Source organism: Xiphias gladius, chromosome 20 (genome assembly GCF_016859285.1).
Source record: "Xiphias gladius isolate SHS-SW01 ecotype Sanya breed wild chromosome 20, ASM1685928v1, whole genome shotgun sequence".
NCBI lineage: Eukaryota > Metazoa > Chordata > Actinopteri > Istiophoriformes > Xiphiidae > Xiphias > Xiphias gladius.
In genome coordinates, this window is record NC_053419.1 from 22,005,343 (window position 1) to 22,019,480 (window position 14,138).

A 14,138-nucleotide genomic window follows, 5' to 3' on the forward strand; every position below is an offset into this window, starting at 1 on the left:
CCTCCTCTCATAAAAAAACATATTTTGCTTATTGTTACTTTACTGGAATGTCGGATCTTAACTGTGCAGAACGATGTACGTGCAGAGTTTGACACCAGAAGGCTGTTTAACGTTCATCTTCTGAAGGGAGAACGTTTTTTTTGTGCTCATCTTAAATCATGGAGTTAAACACATGGATGTAGCAGCAGGATTTTGTGACATCGCAACTGGTTTGGAAGCCGATTGTGGTCCAAACCTACCAAGTCCCCCCCCCCCCTCCGGTAGTGGGAACCAGCTGTGAACCTAACTACTGAGCAGATAGTGTAATGAGCTGAAACCCACTATAAAAAGTTCCATAAAGCCGACGGGAGCTGCAGATTCAGGTGATTATTCTCTCTAAGTTCATTCATTGTCGTTATAAAAATATCGATTATAGCCGCTCTAAACAAGTATGAGATGGAAACTCGAGGGCCCCAGTGCACATACACATACACTAATATGTGGATATTCATGGATTCTGTATTTTTCAATGAAGCAGAATGTGTAAATGTTTAAAAATTTCTAACTTTAACTGACCATTTTTATGGAAAAAACCACATCAGACACAAGTTACTGTTCAAAGCGGAGTATTTTTCCTAAACCATGTCTGGAGGAGATCTTTAGGAGAGGGCTAGTATCGGATTGGGAATCGGAGTTTAGTTACCAGAATTTGTACCCGGAGAGAAAAAGTAGGATCGGTGCATCCCCAACAAAAATAATACTAAAAAAGAGACACATTTTTTAAAGTATATCGTTACTGGGTTTAATAAATATTAATCACATTATAGAAAGTTGCATGATGAATACAGACACTACAATACAATTTTTCAGTCAAAAAAAAGTATTTTTTTTCCTTTTCTGTAAGTCTGTTTAATGTTGAATGAAGAAAAAGGCTTTACTGACTTGCAGTAACACCTGCCCAGAACAAGAGCGAGGACGCATCCAGGACTTTCTTACATTGTGTTAGAACTTTAAAGGATGGATTTACCCAAATTAAAAAACAACAAAAAAAAAAAAAAAACTTTCCATATTTTCCTCACCTAACTTCCAAGGTCTCCATCATATTCTTGCATGTAGCTTTCATTTTATTTCTCAAGGTTTTCAGATATCTGCTGCTCCTCACAGACCTCACTGTGTAATCTGGACACTGGGTCTGGAAATGCCATTTTTGATTCACTTTTCAGGGCTGTGATCATTTTTCACCTTCGCCTCCACTGCACTAAGGTGGAGGCGACAGTCATCTAAAAACCCAGTCAAGGGTTTTGTTTAGGTGTCCCAACCCATTTAAGAGGTCACGCGGTTAAACATACCGATTAATTAAATGCAAAGAAAAGTACATATTTACAAATGGTCTCGAATCGAGTCTCAGGTGGAGTTTATCTGAGAGGAGGAACTACTGCTGCCGGAGCTCTTGGTCTTCTGCCCCCTAGTGGCGCTGGGCTGCCGCTGCACTCGCTGGCCGGAGGCCTCCCTGCTCTTCTCGCCGTGGCTCGCCCCGGCTTTGCTGCGCACTGCTGGCAAAGAGTAAGAAAAGTTAAAAAGGATGAGGCGAAGGTTGGGTATTTCTGATTGTAGCTTCACACGTTCCGAGCAACACGGCACTTTCAAAAAACAAAAACAAAAAAAAAACTTAAAGGTCGATGAGAAGGAAATGAAAAAAACAAACAATGCATTTCACATACGACATAAGAGGAAATGATTCAAATTCCCTTACCTTCTCTGCACTGCATTTGCAAAAGGCACGGCGCATCAACACTGCACACTTGACTGTAGCACGAACCATAAAGTGCCAAGACAGGGCCATAACTCAGCGTCTCAAGAGGGCACGAGCTGGGACCAGAGGCTTGGTAGTAACTGCTCTTCACCATTATCTGCCTTACTGCAGCAGGTACTACACTGCAGCGACCAGTCTTTAATGAGTAAGAGTGGGAAACTTTGGGAAGATTACAATGTCATATTTTGGGTAAAGCTTCCAGCCAAAAATTGGTTTTTGATTTAAAAAAAGAATAATAATAATAATCAATGATCATTAAAGATGCTCCCGGTTTTATCAACATTTTTAGTTTTTTTATGATGAAATATCATGATTTGTCTCAAGTCATGCGATTACGCTTGGCACCTTAACTTTTTCAAATAAAAAACTTGCTCCCACACACTTTCTTTTTGCCATTTTCTGGTTTTCCTGTACACATCTCCTTTTGTAGAAAGTACTCAGCTGTTTATTTGGCGAACCAGCTACCTTTGATATCTCTCTGATGGATTGTTGCTTTTTTTTTTTAAGCCTTATTTTTATGTTCTTCACTCATGATACAGGCAGACAACTCCGCCTCAATCTAAAGGCGACTCCGAGCCGTGTCTAAGCTTTTTTTTGTGCGTGCGCTAACACTGAGACGACACACAGCTGCCTTAGAAACATTTAGTAGCCAAATGTCCTATGAACTTTGAACCCCTGCAACTAAAGCACTGTGTGTTAACAGGACTGTATCTCCCACACAGTTCTCTCTATATTGATGTAAACCCACTCAAACTAAAGCTGAGGCGTGGCGCTTTAATGTAGTCTCCGTTATTTAATTTCACATAGAATGTGCTGAAGCTCGGAGCCTGAAGAACTAAAGATGTGTAACTGTCCAAATACTTACGGTCTGGACCGCTTCTCAGCCATGTTAAGATTCTTTGGATTATTAAATCCGGTCAACGTCCTACTTTCGTTGAAAACTGGACAGTTTGAATGACATCTTCCTCCATCATACTGCTCTGTCGGCGCGGAATATTTGGTGAGGGGGAAACCAATAACGTTGACGCAGAGGAAACTATTTTTTGAATTTGTAAATCGATTCGGAATCATAGAAAACAAAAGTTCCGACTCCTTCTTACGATAATCAAGTTTCAAACATCGCACACTGCTTTAGGCTCTCTTTCTAGCCACTTTAAAAACAAACCAAAAATCAAATGTGCAGTGAAAATGTCCACTTGAATACAACGCCCCAAGGGAAGGTTCTATCTTTCTACTCCACACGCTCATGCATGTACACACACGCACACACACATGCATACACACATTGTTTCCACTCCGCATAGTCATGAAAAGGGGAAAGCACGGTATGGAGTTTTGGGAACAATCCTAGTATTAAAAGCAAACAAACATAACACTTATAAAAAAAATTTAAAAAGGCAAGCAAGCGGACAGATGGAGGTGTGGGGGCGCAGTGCACCAGAAGGGACCTTGAGAGTGAGGAGAGCTAGAGTCTTGGGGGCCGTAGACCACAATCTTAGTGTTGACCCTTGTGGCTCTGGGGCCAGATGCTGAGGGGGGAGCTGCAGGAGGCTTAGGGCTCTTTCCAGAGACCAAAGAGTCCTCTTCTTCAGGAAAACAAGAGGGACAGAAAAAATAAAAAAAAATCACGGAGGATAGAAAGGAAATTAGAAAGCACAGTGAAGATCAGCTTATCAGACTCTCTATGGTATACCCTTGGTCTTCAGTTCCCCTCCATTTAAGTGGAAAAGCTCATTATGGGGTGAAGTGAAGAGAGTATTTAGTTAGTGGGGGAGATTAGGCGACGAGGAGTGCAGGACAAGAACCTCTGCTACAGTGTGTACAGTACTTCAGTGGAGTAATGTGAATATTTCACATTACTATTTTTCACATTTCCCTTCAAAAGGGAAGTGAGAAGCAACGAGCACAGGAAGAATAATAAAGCAAAGTCTGTCAGGAAAGAAAAAAGCATTAAGACAATCTCAAAGCTGTGGCCTATTCTACACTGCGTTGTGAAAGGCTGGAGGCTTGTGCTTTGCAGACCTTGAGCTCTTTATACTTTTATCCTGTGCAAAGGGATTCGCGAGCACTCACTCCCTCCCTCTCTCCAGCGCGTATCCAGCGGTGTTTCAGCCAATTTGGCGCCTAGTCAGACATGAATATTCAGTAAGTGCTTCCATTTGCCATAGTCGGTGTTATGTCTGCAGTCTTCTCACGGCCAGAAACAAACATTTTTGGAGCTTTTGGGGCGACCAACAGGGATTATTCAATGAGGCGTTCAACAGTGCGGGTTTATTCACGGCTGTACACGGAGCTTCAGGGGCTCCTCGGGTAAGCCGAGTCCTTCTGCCAAACGAATGCAAGTGTTACATGTCACGATGCTACATTTCCAACATGTTAAGTCTACGACTGTCAGTGTTTGTCTCATCATTAAGTGGCATCAATCAAACCTGTGTAGTTAAGTCAAAATGTTTGTTTGATGAAGGTCTAAAGACATTTTTTCCCAGTAGGCATTTTGGCCTTCGAAAAATCACTGGCCCATGCCCTCATTCACCACTCCCTATATAAAAGACGTTAAACGCAGTAAATTAAGACTTAAGACACTTTTGTATCATCACCGTTTCGCGCTTTCACTTAAATTTCTAATCTATAAAAGCGCTATATTCAGTAGTAAATAGGGAGGTATTTTGGACACTGCCTTCCTGCTGCATTCACACGACGTGAGCCCAATGGAAAGAGCAGGAAAGCCCCCCCACACTACTCCGACCTTGTGGTGCTGTTCAGACATTATTCCAAGACGGTCAGGCTACCGCTGCTGGCAGCCTTGCAGTCACACCGTTAAACAATGTGTCGACTGGCTTCTGTTCGCCGTGTGTCGTATTCATGGCGGTTTGTTGCCAAGTGAAATCGGACACAAACAAACAGCGTGCAGCTCCTATGAAACGCGCTGATTCGACTGTATTAGTGTTAATATTGGATGTTATTCTGACGTAACTGCCGGCGGTGGTGCACTTGCAGCCGTTCTACCAACATTTTGTTGACACGTCTGTAGGTCTTTCCCGATATCTCGGACTTACAACTAGGCTGATGTGTTCCGCTTTTGCAACTCAACTCAATCTTGTTTTTTGTTACTCTACGACTGGATGACATTTTTTCCCCCACATTTATAGGTAGCTAAGAACATTTCTGCAGTCCAGAAAAGTGTATGCGATTTTTCTCGTCTTCAACATTCGCCCCCTTTTCTTATGAGCAGATCTCTAACTTAAATATCCACGTTCTGGGAGATACTTATGCAGGACGGTGATACGTGGCATATGGCCCCTGGATCCGGGCTATGCAGTTTCCAGACTAACTTGATCCAGCCTCAATCTGAGCAGAGGTCCGATCGGCCTCAACGTGGGCAAAGACCAGCGTGAGTGTTGAAACTAGCCTCTCCAGCTGTAATTTAGCCGCTTAATGATCGCTGTTCATGCTGCCGTCCGGTCTCCAGACACTAACCTCTGGCTTCTGCAGGTGCTGCGGTGATGTTAGTGGCGTGGGGGGCCGCCGAAGACTCTCCGCCGCAGCTCTCGGCCACTCTCTGGCCGGCACACATTGCCTTCAGAGTCTGGAAGACCGCCTGAGGGGCCACATTCATCTTCAACAGGTCCACCATGATCCTAAGGGGACAAGAAGAGGAGCGTGAGAAGCAGAACAAACAGCGTTTCCTCCACTTTATTCTTCCATATACAAATACACCGTCATGCTTCTAACTGTTATCAGTACGCTCACTTGAAGACCTCTTGGTCCACGGTGATGCCCGCGGCCTGGGTGAGTTCAAACAGCTCCGCTTCTTCAGCACTGAGGACCTTCTTCTTCTTAATAGCATATTTCTGCACGTTGGAGGTGACCACCAGCGCGGGGGAGTCTGGGGCGGAGGGCACCGTTTGTTGTGCTTGTTGAGACATCAGTGACGGACACCTGCTAGGATGAATGAGAATAAACGGGGCAAATTATAATTTTAGAAAAAAAAAAAAACACGCAAAAATAAAGCCGGAATGTTAAAAACAGCGACCTGCTCGTCCAGGCCGAAAACATGGGTGTATGATATTTCGACCTCCTTTGCAAATATCATCAAACACATGAACAACAGACGTGAAACCGATTTTTTAAAAAAAAGGCTTTAATTAAAAAATAATAAAATAAAACACCTACCGTTAATGTGGCGGTAACGGGTGTCTACTCTCCTGCTTGAGACAGGCGAGGCGCGCAAAGAATGCGTCATCACCATGAGACGAGCCGTGCCGTATTGTGGGACTTGGAGTCAGCAGGCATGGGGAGGTTTCACACGCGTACAAAGGAAGTGGGCTTTTAAACGACACGAGAGTGGTGGGATGTTATTTGTGTCATTAGGAAAATGGCTGAGACTGAACCATGTAACACTACGACATTTGCTGAAACTACAAATTATTATATATAGATTTGATCACAGTTTAATATACATACAATTAATGTACATGTATACACCGAACATAGACGTGCATATATGCATATACTGCACATAACTATCTGTACTGCACCCTTTCACATCCTTGCACTATCTGTAAATTTGTTTACATTTTACAAAGCAGTTTTACCTGTATACTCAGTGTAGGCCTATGTTGTCAATAGTTGTTTATATAAATGCATTGTATTATATGATGATTAATTTCATTATCGATTAATCTACAGGTGATCCTTTTCTTCTAAACAATAATATTAAAAAAAATAATTTGCTATTGTTGTTAAATCCTTAAGATAAAGGCCCTATTAGTTTTTTTTTTAAAAAGGCATTAAAACTATGTGATACCTTAAAATGTTTTGATTAGTCCCCAGTCCCTTATGTTTACGACAGGTAATTAAAAATTATTTAAACAGCTGTATTGATTCACTCTTTCATTTGTCTTTTTATGTTGATTGTGTTTGTGAATGTGGCAGTTACGCTTTTTTTTTTTTATTAGATAAATTACCGTTTCATGGTGTCTGCTACTACAATTAGCTTGAGGGGGGGCTAAGTCGGTTGAATTGCGCCTGCGCCTCAAAGAAGAACTCGCAATGTTTTTTGCTGAATGTGTGTTACACTCCCGTCGTTATGTGAAGATACTACAACATGTGGCACTTCGACGTTGCCGTCGTATTTCTACGGTTGAGCCCGGACGAAAGAACGGCATTGCATCCTGGTAGGGCCTAAAGGGCGAAACCGGAAGTCCCCGCGGGATTGTCCTCTCGCACCTGCTCGGTCGTCTTCGCTGTCGTCCGAGAATAGCCGCTGCCGCAGCAGGAATAAACAAGCAGAGCGCCGCAGCGACGATGGAGCCCTGCATCCGACACGGGAGGGGAGCTAGCGGAAACACGGTCAAGGTCGGAATGCTGTCGCTAACATCCGCGGCTGGATAACGCCCGCGGTGCTCGTGTTGGGGTTTTTCTGTTGCTGTTGCTGTTGCTGTTGTTGTTGTTGTTATTGTGGGCATCGAGGCTCGACGGCAGGGCTGCCTTCGTGGCTCCCGATCCTGGGTGGCTGCTGCTGCGTTGGCCTTCGTGCGAGACACTCGTCCACATTCGACCGGAGCAGTGTGCAAACCGTGCGCCGTAGCAAGATTGCCGCTCGCTTGTCTCGCGGCCAACTCGGCGGGACCTTCGGCCAGAAGTCGCCAGGCTGGCGTTTTGAGCCGGAGGTCCACCGTCGCCAGTCGGCGTCTGCACGAACTGTGGTTCACTGCGGCTCCTCGCGGTGACGTGCTCGGCTTAAAAAAAAAAGAAAGAAAAGTCGCTGCACGGCGTGCACGCAAGTAGGAACCTGCTTCTCCTTAAAAAAAAAAAAGGGTGAGGTGAGATTTGGGTGAAGATCACAGATCGGAGCAGAGACCACGCAGGTCTAACCATCTGGAACACGGCGAGTCCGGGCGACTACCCAGGTCCTGGACGCCGAGATATGAGTGAATTCCCTGACAGTAAAAACCGGTTTAACGGAGCTCGTCATAGATGCACCGACTCTCCATTGTTGAGTCTGGGCCCTTGTAACCGTCGGTGAAATCAGTGCCGGCTATTAAGAATTTCTGCCCTCTGATTTCAGAATTGTCTCCGCAGCACCGGCCAACCGACACACACACACACACACACACACACACACACACACACACACACACACACACACACACACACACAGGGTTTTTATGGAATTTAATCAAGTCGTGTATTCATTTACAGGTGCTGGAGTGCGGTGTGTGTGAGGACGTCTTCTCTCTCCAGGGGGACAAGGTCCCTCGTCTTTTGCTCTGCGGTCACACGGTGTGCCACGACTGCCTTACCCGGTTGCCCCTCCATGGCAGAGCGGTCCGCTGCCCCTTCGACCGCCAGGTCACTGAGCTGGGTGAGGAAGGGGATTCCTGCCACTGTAGTAACCCGTCAAAGGATTCACGCCCCCGTCTGAAATGTCTAGATATGCAGGCACATTTCATTTCGAATCGGGTCATGTTGACCGGTTGCTCCAACATCCTGGTGAGGAGTCGAGTAAAATTTTGACCAGCTTTGCTCTGTTTGAACCAGGCAAGCCGGTTCGCATTACAGTGATACATCAGGCACAACGAAGGGGGTCGTGTGAACCGATTTCTAAGGCTCTGGGACTCCGGAGCACGACAGTCTGACACACATCTGTCTCCCCGGAGAAAGTCTGGAAGATTTTTAGTGCGTCTTTCCATGATCTGTCAGGTATCAAAGCAGCGAACCCCCCCACCCACAAAAAAAGAAAAAAAACCTCAGAACCAACAGGGGACCTTAGAACAACATCCAGGGATCTGCAGGTTTCTCATCTTTCGGGCTTCAGGGCAAAGTGACAGAGCAGAAAGTGCAGATACTTCTGATCAGAGCAAAGTTGATTAAATGGCGCCTAGATGACGCTGGTGTGAAGAAAAATAACATTTGACATTTACAGCCAGTTGATTCGTGGTGTTACTGGCAGTTTTAGAAGATTTTTAATGCGTCGCTGAAGCATGAAACTGCATGAACTCTGCTCTGAGTCAACTGAATTGTGCTGGAAAATGCCAGGTCATCCAGACAAAAGAGAAGCTTGTAATCAGTGGTTTGAGGAGCCTGTGTTGGAAAGGTGTTTGTTCAATTCTTGGTCATTTTTGAGGCTGTTGCGTGCGGTGTTATTGCATTGGATTGCAAGATGCTACTGTTTTGGTTGTTTTGTTCTTTTCATTTGGGTTCTCGGGTGACAAGAGAGCAATCCTGCACAGAGGAAAAACTGCAAAATTGTTAAATTCTTAGAGAAACCATTGCAGTCTTCTTCCTGACTCGTCTTTCTCTCTGTGTTTAGGGTGGAAATCATGACTTCCCTCTATCATTGTGTCCTAAAGTGTTTTGTTTTTTTCTTTTTCTTTTTCTTTTTCTTTGTACATCTGTTCAGGGGACTCTGGAGTTTGGGGTCTAAAGAAGAACTTTGCTCTGCTCGAACTTTTGGAGCGACTGCAGAATGGGGCCACCAGCCAGTCGGGAATGGCGGAGGATGCCCTGAAAGGCATGGGAGAAGTAAGGAAACTACCATTCCACCATTTTCCAAAAGACTCTGCAAGCTGAATGACCCTCACACCTGCTCCACCTTTCATTCCCAACCCTTCTTTTCCACCAGTGCATAATCCGATGTGATGAGGACGAGAGCCACACAGCCTCCATGTACTGCACTGTGTGCGCCACCCACCTGTGTGCCGAGTGCTCCCAGCTCACCCACTCCACTCGCACGCTGGCCAAACACCGTCGGGTGCCGCTGGCCGACAAGCCGCACGAGAAGACCCTGTGCCCGCAGCATCAGGTCCACGCCATCGAGTTTGTCTGCCTGGAGGAGGCCTGTCAGTCTGGGCCTCTCATGTGCTGTGTGTGTAAGGAGTACGGCAAGCACCAGGGACATAAGGTAGTTAAAAACACGCTGCTATTACGTATCCTTATCCAAAGAGACATCCTGTGTGTGTGTTCCCCGACTTTCCTTTTTTTTTTTTTTTCCAGCACGCTGTTCTTGAGACTGAAGCTAATCAGATCCGTGCCTCCATTTTGGACATGGCCCACTGCATCCGCACCTTCACAGACGAGGTGTCCGAGTACTCGAGGAAGCTGGTGGGCATCGTGCAGCAAATTGAAGGTGGAGAGCAAATAGTAGAGGATGGAGTTGGCATGGCACACACCGAACATGTGAGATATGACACAGGACCTCTTTCTAAAACATGAATGATTGGGCTTTTCTTCTGGCGTTAACGCCGTCTCCATGTCTCCGTCAGGTCCCTGGCACAGCAGAGAGCGCGCGCTCCTGTGTCCGCGCCTACTTCGCAGACCTCCACGAGACTCTCTGCCGGCAGGAGGAGATGGCGCTGAGCGTGGTGGACGCTCATGTCCGCGAGAGGCTGATCTGGCTGAGGCAGCAGCAGGAGGACATGACCATCCTGCTGTCCCAGGTCTCCACCGCCTGCCTGCACTGTGAGAAAACCCTTCAGCAGGTGGGAAGCACGATAAAGACTGAGTTCAGTGATAAACTGGCGCATTTTGCCCAGACGAGGATTAGTCCCACAGTCCCGGGCTGATGCACGGACAGTACAGTGCTAGGCCTGATGCGATGTGTTGTGTCTCCTCTGCTCTAGGATGACTGCAGAGTTGTGTTGGCAAAGCAGGAGATCAACTGTTTGCTGGAGACGCTACAGAAGCAGCAGCACCAGTTCACTGAGCTGGCAGATCACGTGCAGCTGGATGCTGGCATCCCTGTCACCTTCACCAAGGTACCCGCTCCACAGATTGTGCCTGGACATTTGAATCCATCAGTCAAGAAATGGCTGTAAAATGTAAAAGGGCTCGAGTTTGTTCCGATCTGTAACCACCCAGTCAAAATGGGGTATGTTTTCAGGACAACCGGGTCCACATTGGTCCAAAGATGGAGATCCGTGTAGTGACCCTTGGGCTGGACGGAGCTGGAAAAACCACCATCCTCTTCAAGCTGAAACAAGATGAGTTCATGCAACCCATCCCGACTATCGGTAAGTGCTTTAGCAGTTATAATGAATATCAGTTCACTTATCTGGTAATGGTGTGTGTGTGTGTGTGTTTGTTTTTTGTTTTTGTTTTTTTCTCAGTCACAAGAATCCAAATAAATTCTCTTTTTTTTTTTTTTTTTCCCCCATCTTCTCTCAAGGATTCAATGTGGAGACAGTTGAATATAAGAACTTGAAATTCACTATCTGGGATGTGGGTGGAAAACACAAGCTCCGACCTCTCTGGAAACACTACTATCTCAACACTCAAGGTACTGGCTGCGCTCTACATACCTTAAACGTTGTTTTATATGGTCTGAATGTTACACTGACAAGTTCAGCGTACTGCGCAGCATTTAAAGCATGGAAAAAAGATCCCCGTTGATTCTACACACATTTTGGTGGACTATGGAATGTAAATATTTTTATAAAACTATAAAAGTGGGACTGAGCTCTCTTAATTAGCACAGAAAAAAAGCAGCAGCTCTGTTCACATGGTCTATTAATCATTGCAGCATGAGTCATACAACAATATAATGTTGTTGGGATGTTTTTTTTTTTTTAACTGGCACATTTCAGTGGGCGATATTAACGTGTTTGTTGACTCCGAGAGATGAGGCCCAGTGGATAAATGCCTAGTTGGAGCAAGCTGTCAGACCAAAACAGGGAAACTCAGCCTCTGCATTATGTGATTTTTTTTTTTTTTTTTTTTTTAAGTTGCTGCAGCTTGAAACTCAGTCATCACCGTCACTGTGTAAATGCAGTAGAGTTCCTATTGATGATGTTTGACTCTACATTCGTAGTGAGTTTGAAAATGCACCTGAAGCTGTTTTCTATTTCCTCAATGCACATCCTACAGTGCCTTTAAACAGTATTCTCCAAGGCTGCACTTTCTGCCAAAGTTGTATCTACTAAATACTGATTTATGAAAACTAATGCTGCGTGTTTTTATAATTTTAATTCATTTAGATCACTTTTATAGAAAACTGCTTTCACCTTTGACATTACAAGGTTTTTTTTTTAAGGAGGGTGAATCAAGTAGATCAAGTCGTTTTTTTATTTCACAAGATAAGTGAAAACGTTGACCCGCTGGTGCCGCTAAGAGAAAACGCCAGGGGATCAACAGCGTCAGTAGGATTTGTCCTCTGGGGATCAGGAGTGTTTGTGCAAAGTTTCGTGACAATGCATCCAACAGTTGTTGAGATATTTCACTCTGAACCCGAGTCGTGGACCGACTGAGTGACCGACATCAGCATCCTATGGAGCCTCCTTTTTTTTTTCCTCCTTTCCTCTCTAATTCTCGACAATTTTGCAGCATCACATCTAAAAATTCCTTCCAGGTACGAAATGATTTCTGTTGAAGATGAACTTCTCTTCCCTAACTCTCGTATGTGTGCAGCGGTGGTGTTCGTGATCGACAGCTGCCACAGAGACCGACTCATGGAGGCTCACAGCGAGCTGGCCAAACTGCTAACAGAGAAGGAGCTGAGAGACGCCTTGTTGCTCATCTTTGCAAACAAACAGGTACTGGAATACTACCCCGCGACTGCGGACGGACACACAACGTCGTGGAATAGAGCTTTGCGATGGCTCGGTGAATTTCTGTCAAGCATATCCTCGAGTTGATCATCAGCTTGCGTGTTGTTTGCTTTGCAGGATGTTCCCGGCGCCGTGTCTGTGGAGGAGATGACAGAGCTGCTGAGCCTGCACAAGCTGTGCTGCGGGAGGAGCTGGCACATTCAGGGCTGCGATGCCCGCAGCGGGATGGGCCTCCACGAGGGGTTGGATTGGCTCTCCAGACAGCTGGTGGCTGCTGGGGTCCTGGACGTAGCCTAAATGTCACGTCCCTCTCCATACTGCCTCTCCCCTAACGACTGAACCCAAGCCCCAGCCTCTGAGCCCCCGTCATCAGTTCTCTTACGACTTCAAAGCGTCAACTTTTAAGACAACACTGCGGCTTTAGGCCTCCTCTCATCTTCTTTCCCCTCTTTGTGCACCGCTGTGGGCAAAGAAAACAAAGATGAAAATACTCTCTCTAGACTCATTTAATGGGAACGTGGAAAGCGAGAACTATCTTAAACTTCTGTCCCACCGCTCACACCACCTTCCCAACCTCCGAGAAATAAACTCACCAGACCTATAGCCCGAATTATGCCTACAAGCTCCCATCCTGCTCATTTCTAAGGCAGCTTACATGGTCTAACACGTGTTACTTTAGCTTTTCTTCATCCTAACCCTCACAGGAAACAAGTTGTGTATCTGGCATCTATAGCTAGTCGATTTTAGGTCCAGTCGAATGGTAGAAATGCTCCTCGGGCCCTGACAGAGTGGACTGTATCTGTATTTTCTCTCACATTACTCATCAGGACCACCCCCACGCGTGACAGTAATCGCAACTAAAGGCAGTAACGATAGTATCATTAACATCCCTTTTGTTGATTCCGTAGATAATCCTGAGAAATACCTACAATGCCCTTTCAGTTAATCCAGTATATGTGCAGGTAAGCGAGATGGGACAGAAATATTCACTATGGTTATCATGAACCCAGGGGACTTCCGGTGGCTTGGTCAATGGTCAAGGTGCAGATTCTGGCTGAGCTCTCCCTCAGCCTGGTCATCTAACGTAAGCAATAGCAGCTGATGTTTCATGGGGTCTTCGAGTAATGTGTGCAAGTTTATTTTATAAGTGTATGAACCTTTTTAATGCCACAGCTGGTCTTGAAATGGCACACCAGTCGAGTTTTGGTTTGAATGTAGTGTTTACTGTTACAGAACAAAGTGTTTACTGAAAGACTTTATTTATGAGCAGGAACAAGGAGGATGTTACTTTGACACGGGGCGGTGCGGGAAAATCGGCTTTTACGCTCCGATTCTGCCTCCGTTCTGCGGAGTGTCTTGCGCACAGAATTTGTCACTTTTACGCTGCCTCACCACCATTTTTCATTTGGGAGCAAATGAGCTCATCTGCTGTTTCTTAGACTCTGAGTATTTAAACTCACTGTAAAAAAGGAAAAAAGAAAAAAAAAAAAAGTCTTGTGAAAATAATCCTATTTAAAGATCTCACACCCAAGTCCTGTCCATCTGTCTGGAGCGTGTACAAGATGGTACACCTTTAATCTGCAGCCTTCAGTAATGTAATGTGAAACTTAGTGAAACATTAAACCTAACACTGAGACGTGTCTAATTATTGAGGAACCTTCATATGAGTTTCATTTCATCTTTATTCATTGCTATGTAATGTTTACTACTTGTACCTAATGTAAAAAAAAAAAATGCAAATAAAAAATGCACGTGTGAAAAGCCTTTCAACGTGGTTTGTGAAAACATTCTCATTCGTT

At 45.2% G+C, this 14,138-nt stretch overlaps 2 protein-coding genes across 5 annotated transcripts; one reads left to right on the forward strand and one right to left on the reverse strand.

Moving 5' to 3' along the window:
• Positions 1 to 776: 776 nt before the first annotated feature.
• On the reverse strand, positions 777 to 6,859 carry mzt2b (mitotic spindle organizing protein 2B). Of its 3 annotated transcripts, none has more exons than XM_040158110.1 (6): positions 6,760 to 6,859; positions 5,966 to 6,118; positions 5,543 to 5,731; positions 5,270 to 5,430; positions 3,241 to 3,378; positions 777 to 1,529 (listed from the first exon to the last, which is right to left on the reverse strand). In XM_040158110.1, the coding sequence occupies exons 3-6, from the start codon at positions 5,716 to 5,718 to the stop codon at positions 1,384 to 1,386; spliced, it is 621 nt and encodes a 206-aa protein (XP_040014044.1). In that variant the 5' UTR covers positions 5,719 to 5,731; positions 5,966 to 6,118; positions 6,760 to 6,859; the 3' UTR covers positions 777 to 1,383. The 3 variants fall into 3 exon arrangements, with proteins under 3 accessions (XP_040014044.1, XP_040014045.1, XP_040014046.1); XM_040158111.1 differs by having other exon boundaries at positions 5,543 to 5,734; XM_040158112.1 differs by lacking the exons at positions 3,241 to 3,378; positions 6,760 to 6,859 and having other exon boundaries at positions 5,966 to 6,117.
• An 87-nt stretch (positions 6,860 to 6,946) lies between these two features.
• trim23 (tripartite motif containing 23) lies at positions 6,947 to 14,073 on the forward strand. 2 transcript variants are annotated; one of them, XM_040158106.1, is made up of 11 exons: positions 6,947 to 7,150; positions 7,997 to 8,159; positions 9,198 to 9,319; positions 9,420 to 9,698; positions 9,791 to 9,973; positions 10,060 to 10,275; positions 10,417 to 10,551; positions 10,677 to 10,806; positions 10,962 to 11,072; positions 12,200 to 12,324; positions 12,457 to 14,073. In XM_040158106.1, the coding sequence occupies exons 1-11, from the start codon at positions 7,100 to 7,102 to the stop codon at positions 12,634 to 12,636; spliced, it is 1,695 nt and encodes a 564-aa protein (XP_040014040.1). In that variant the 5' UTR covers positions 6,947 to 7,099; the 3' UTR covers positions 12,637 to 14,073. The 2 variants fall into 2 exon arrangements, with proteins under 2 accessions (XP_040014040.1, XP_040014041.1); XM_040158107.1 differs by lacking the exons at positions 6,947 to 7,150; positions 7,997 to 8,159; positions 9,198 to 9,319 and having other exon boundaries at positions 9,436 to 9,543; positions 9,615 to 9,698.
• The last annotated feature ends 65 nt before the right edge of the window (positions 14,074 to 14,138 follow it).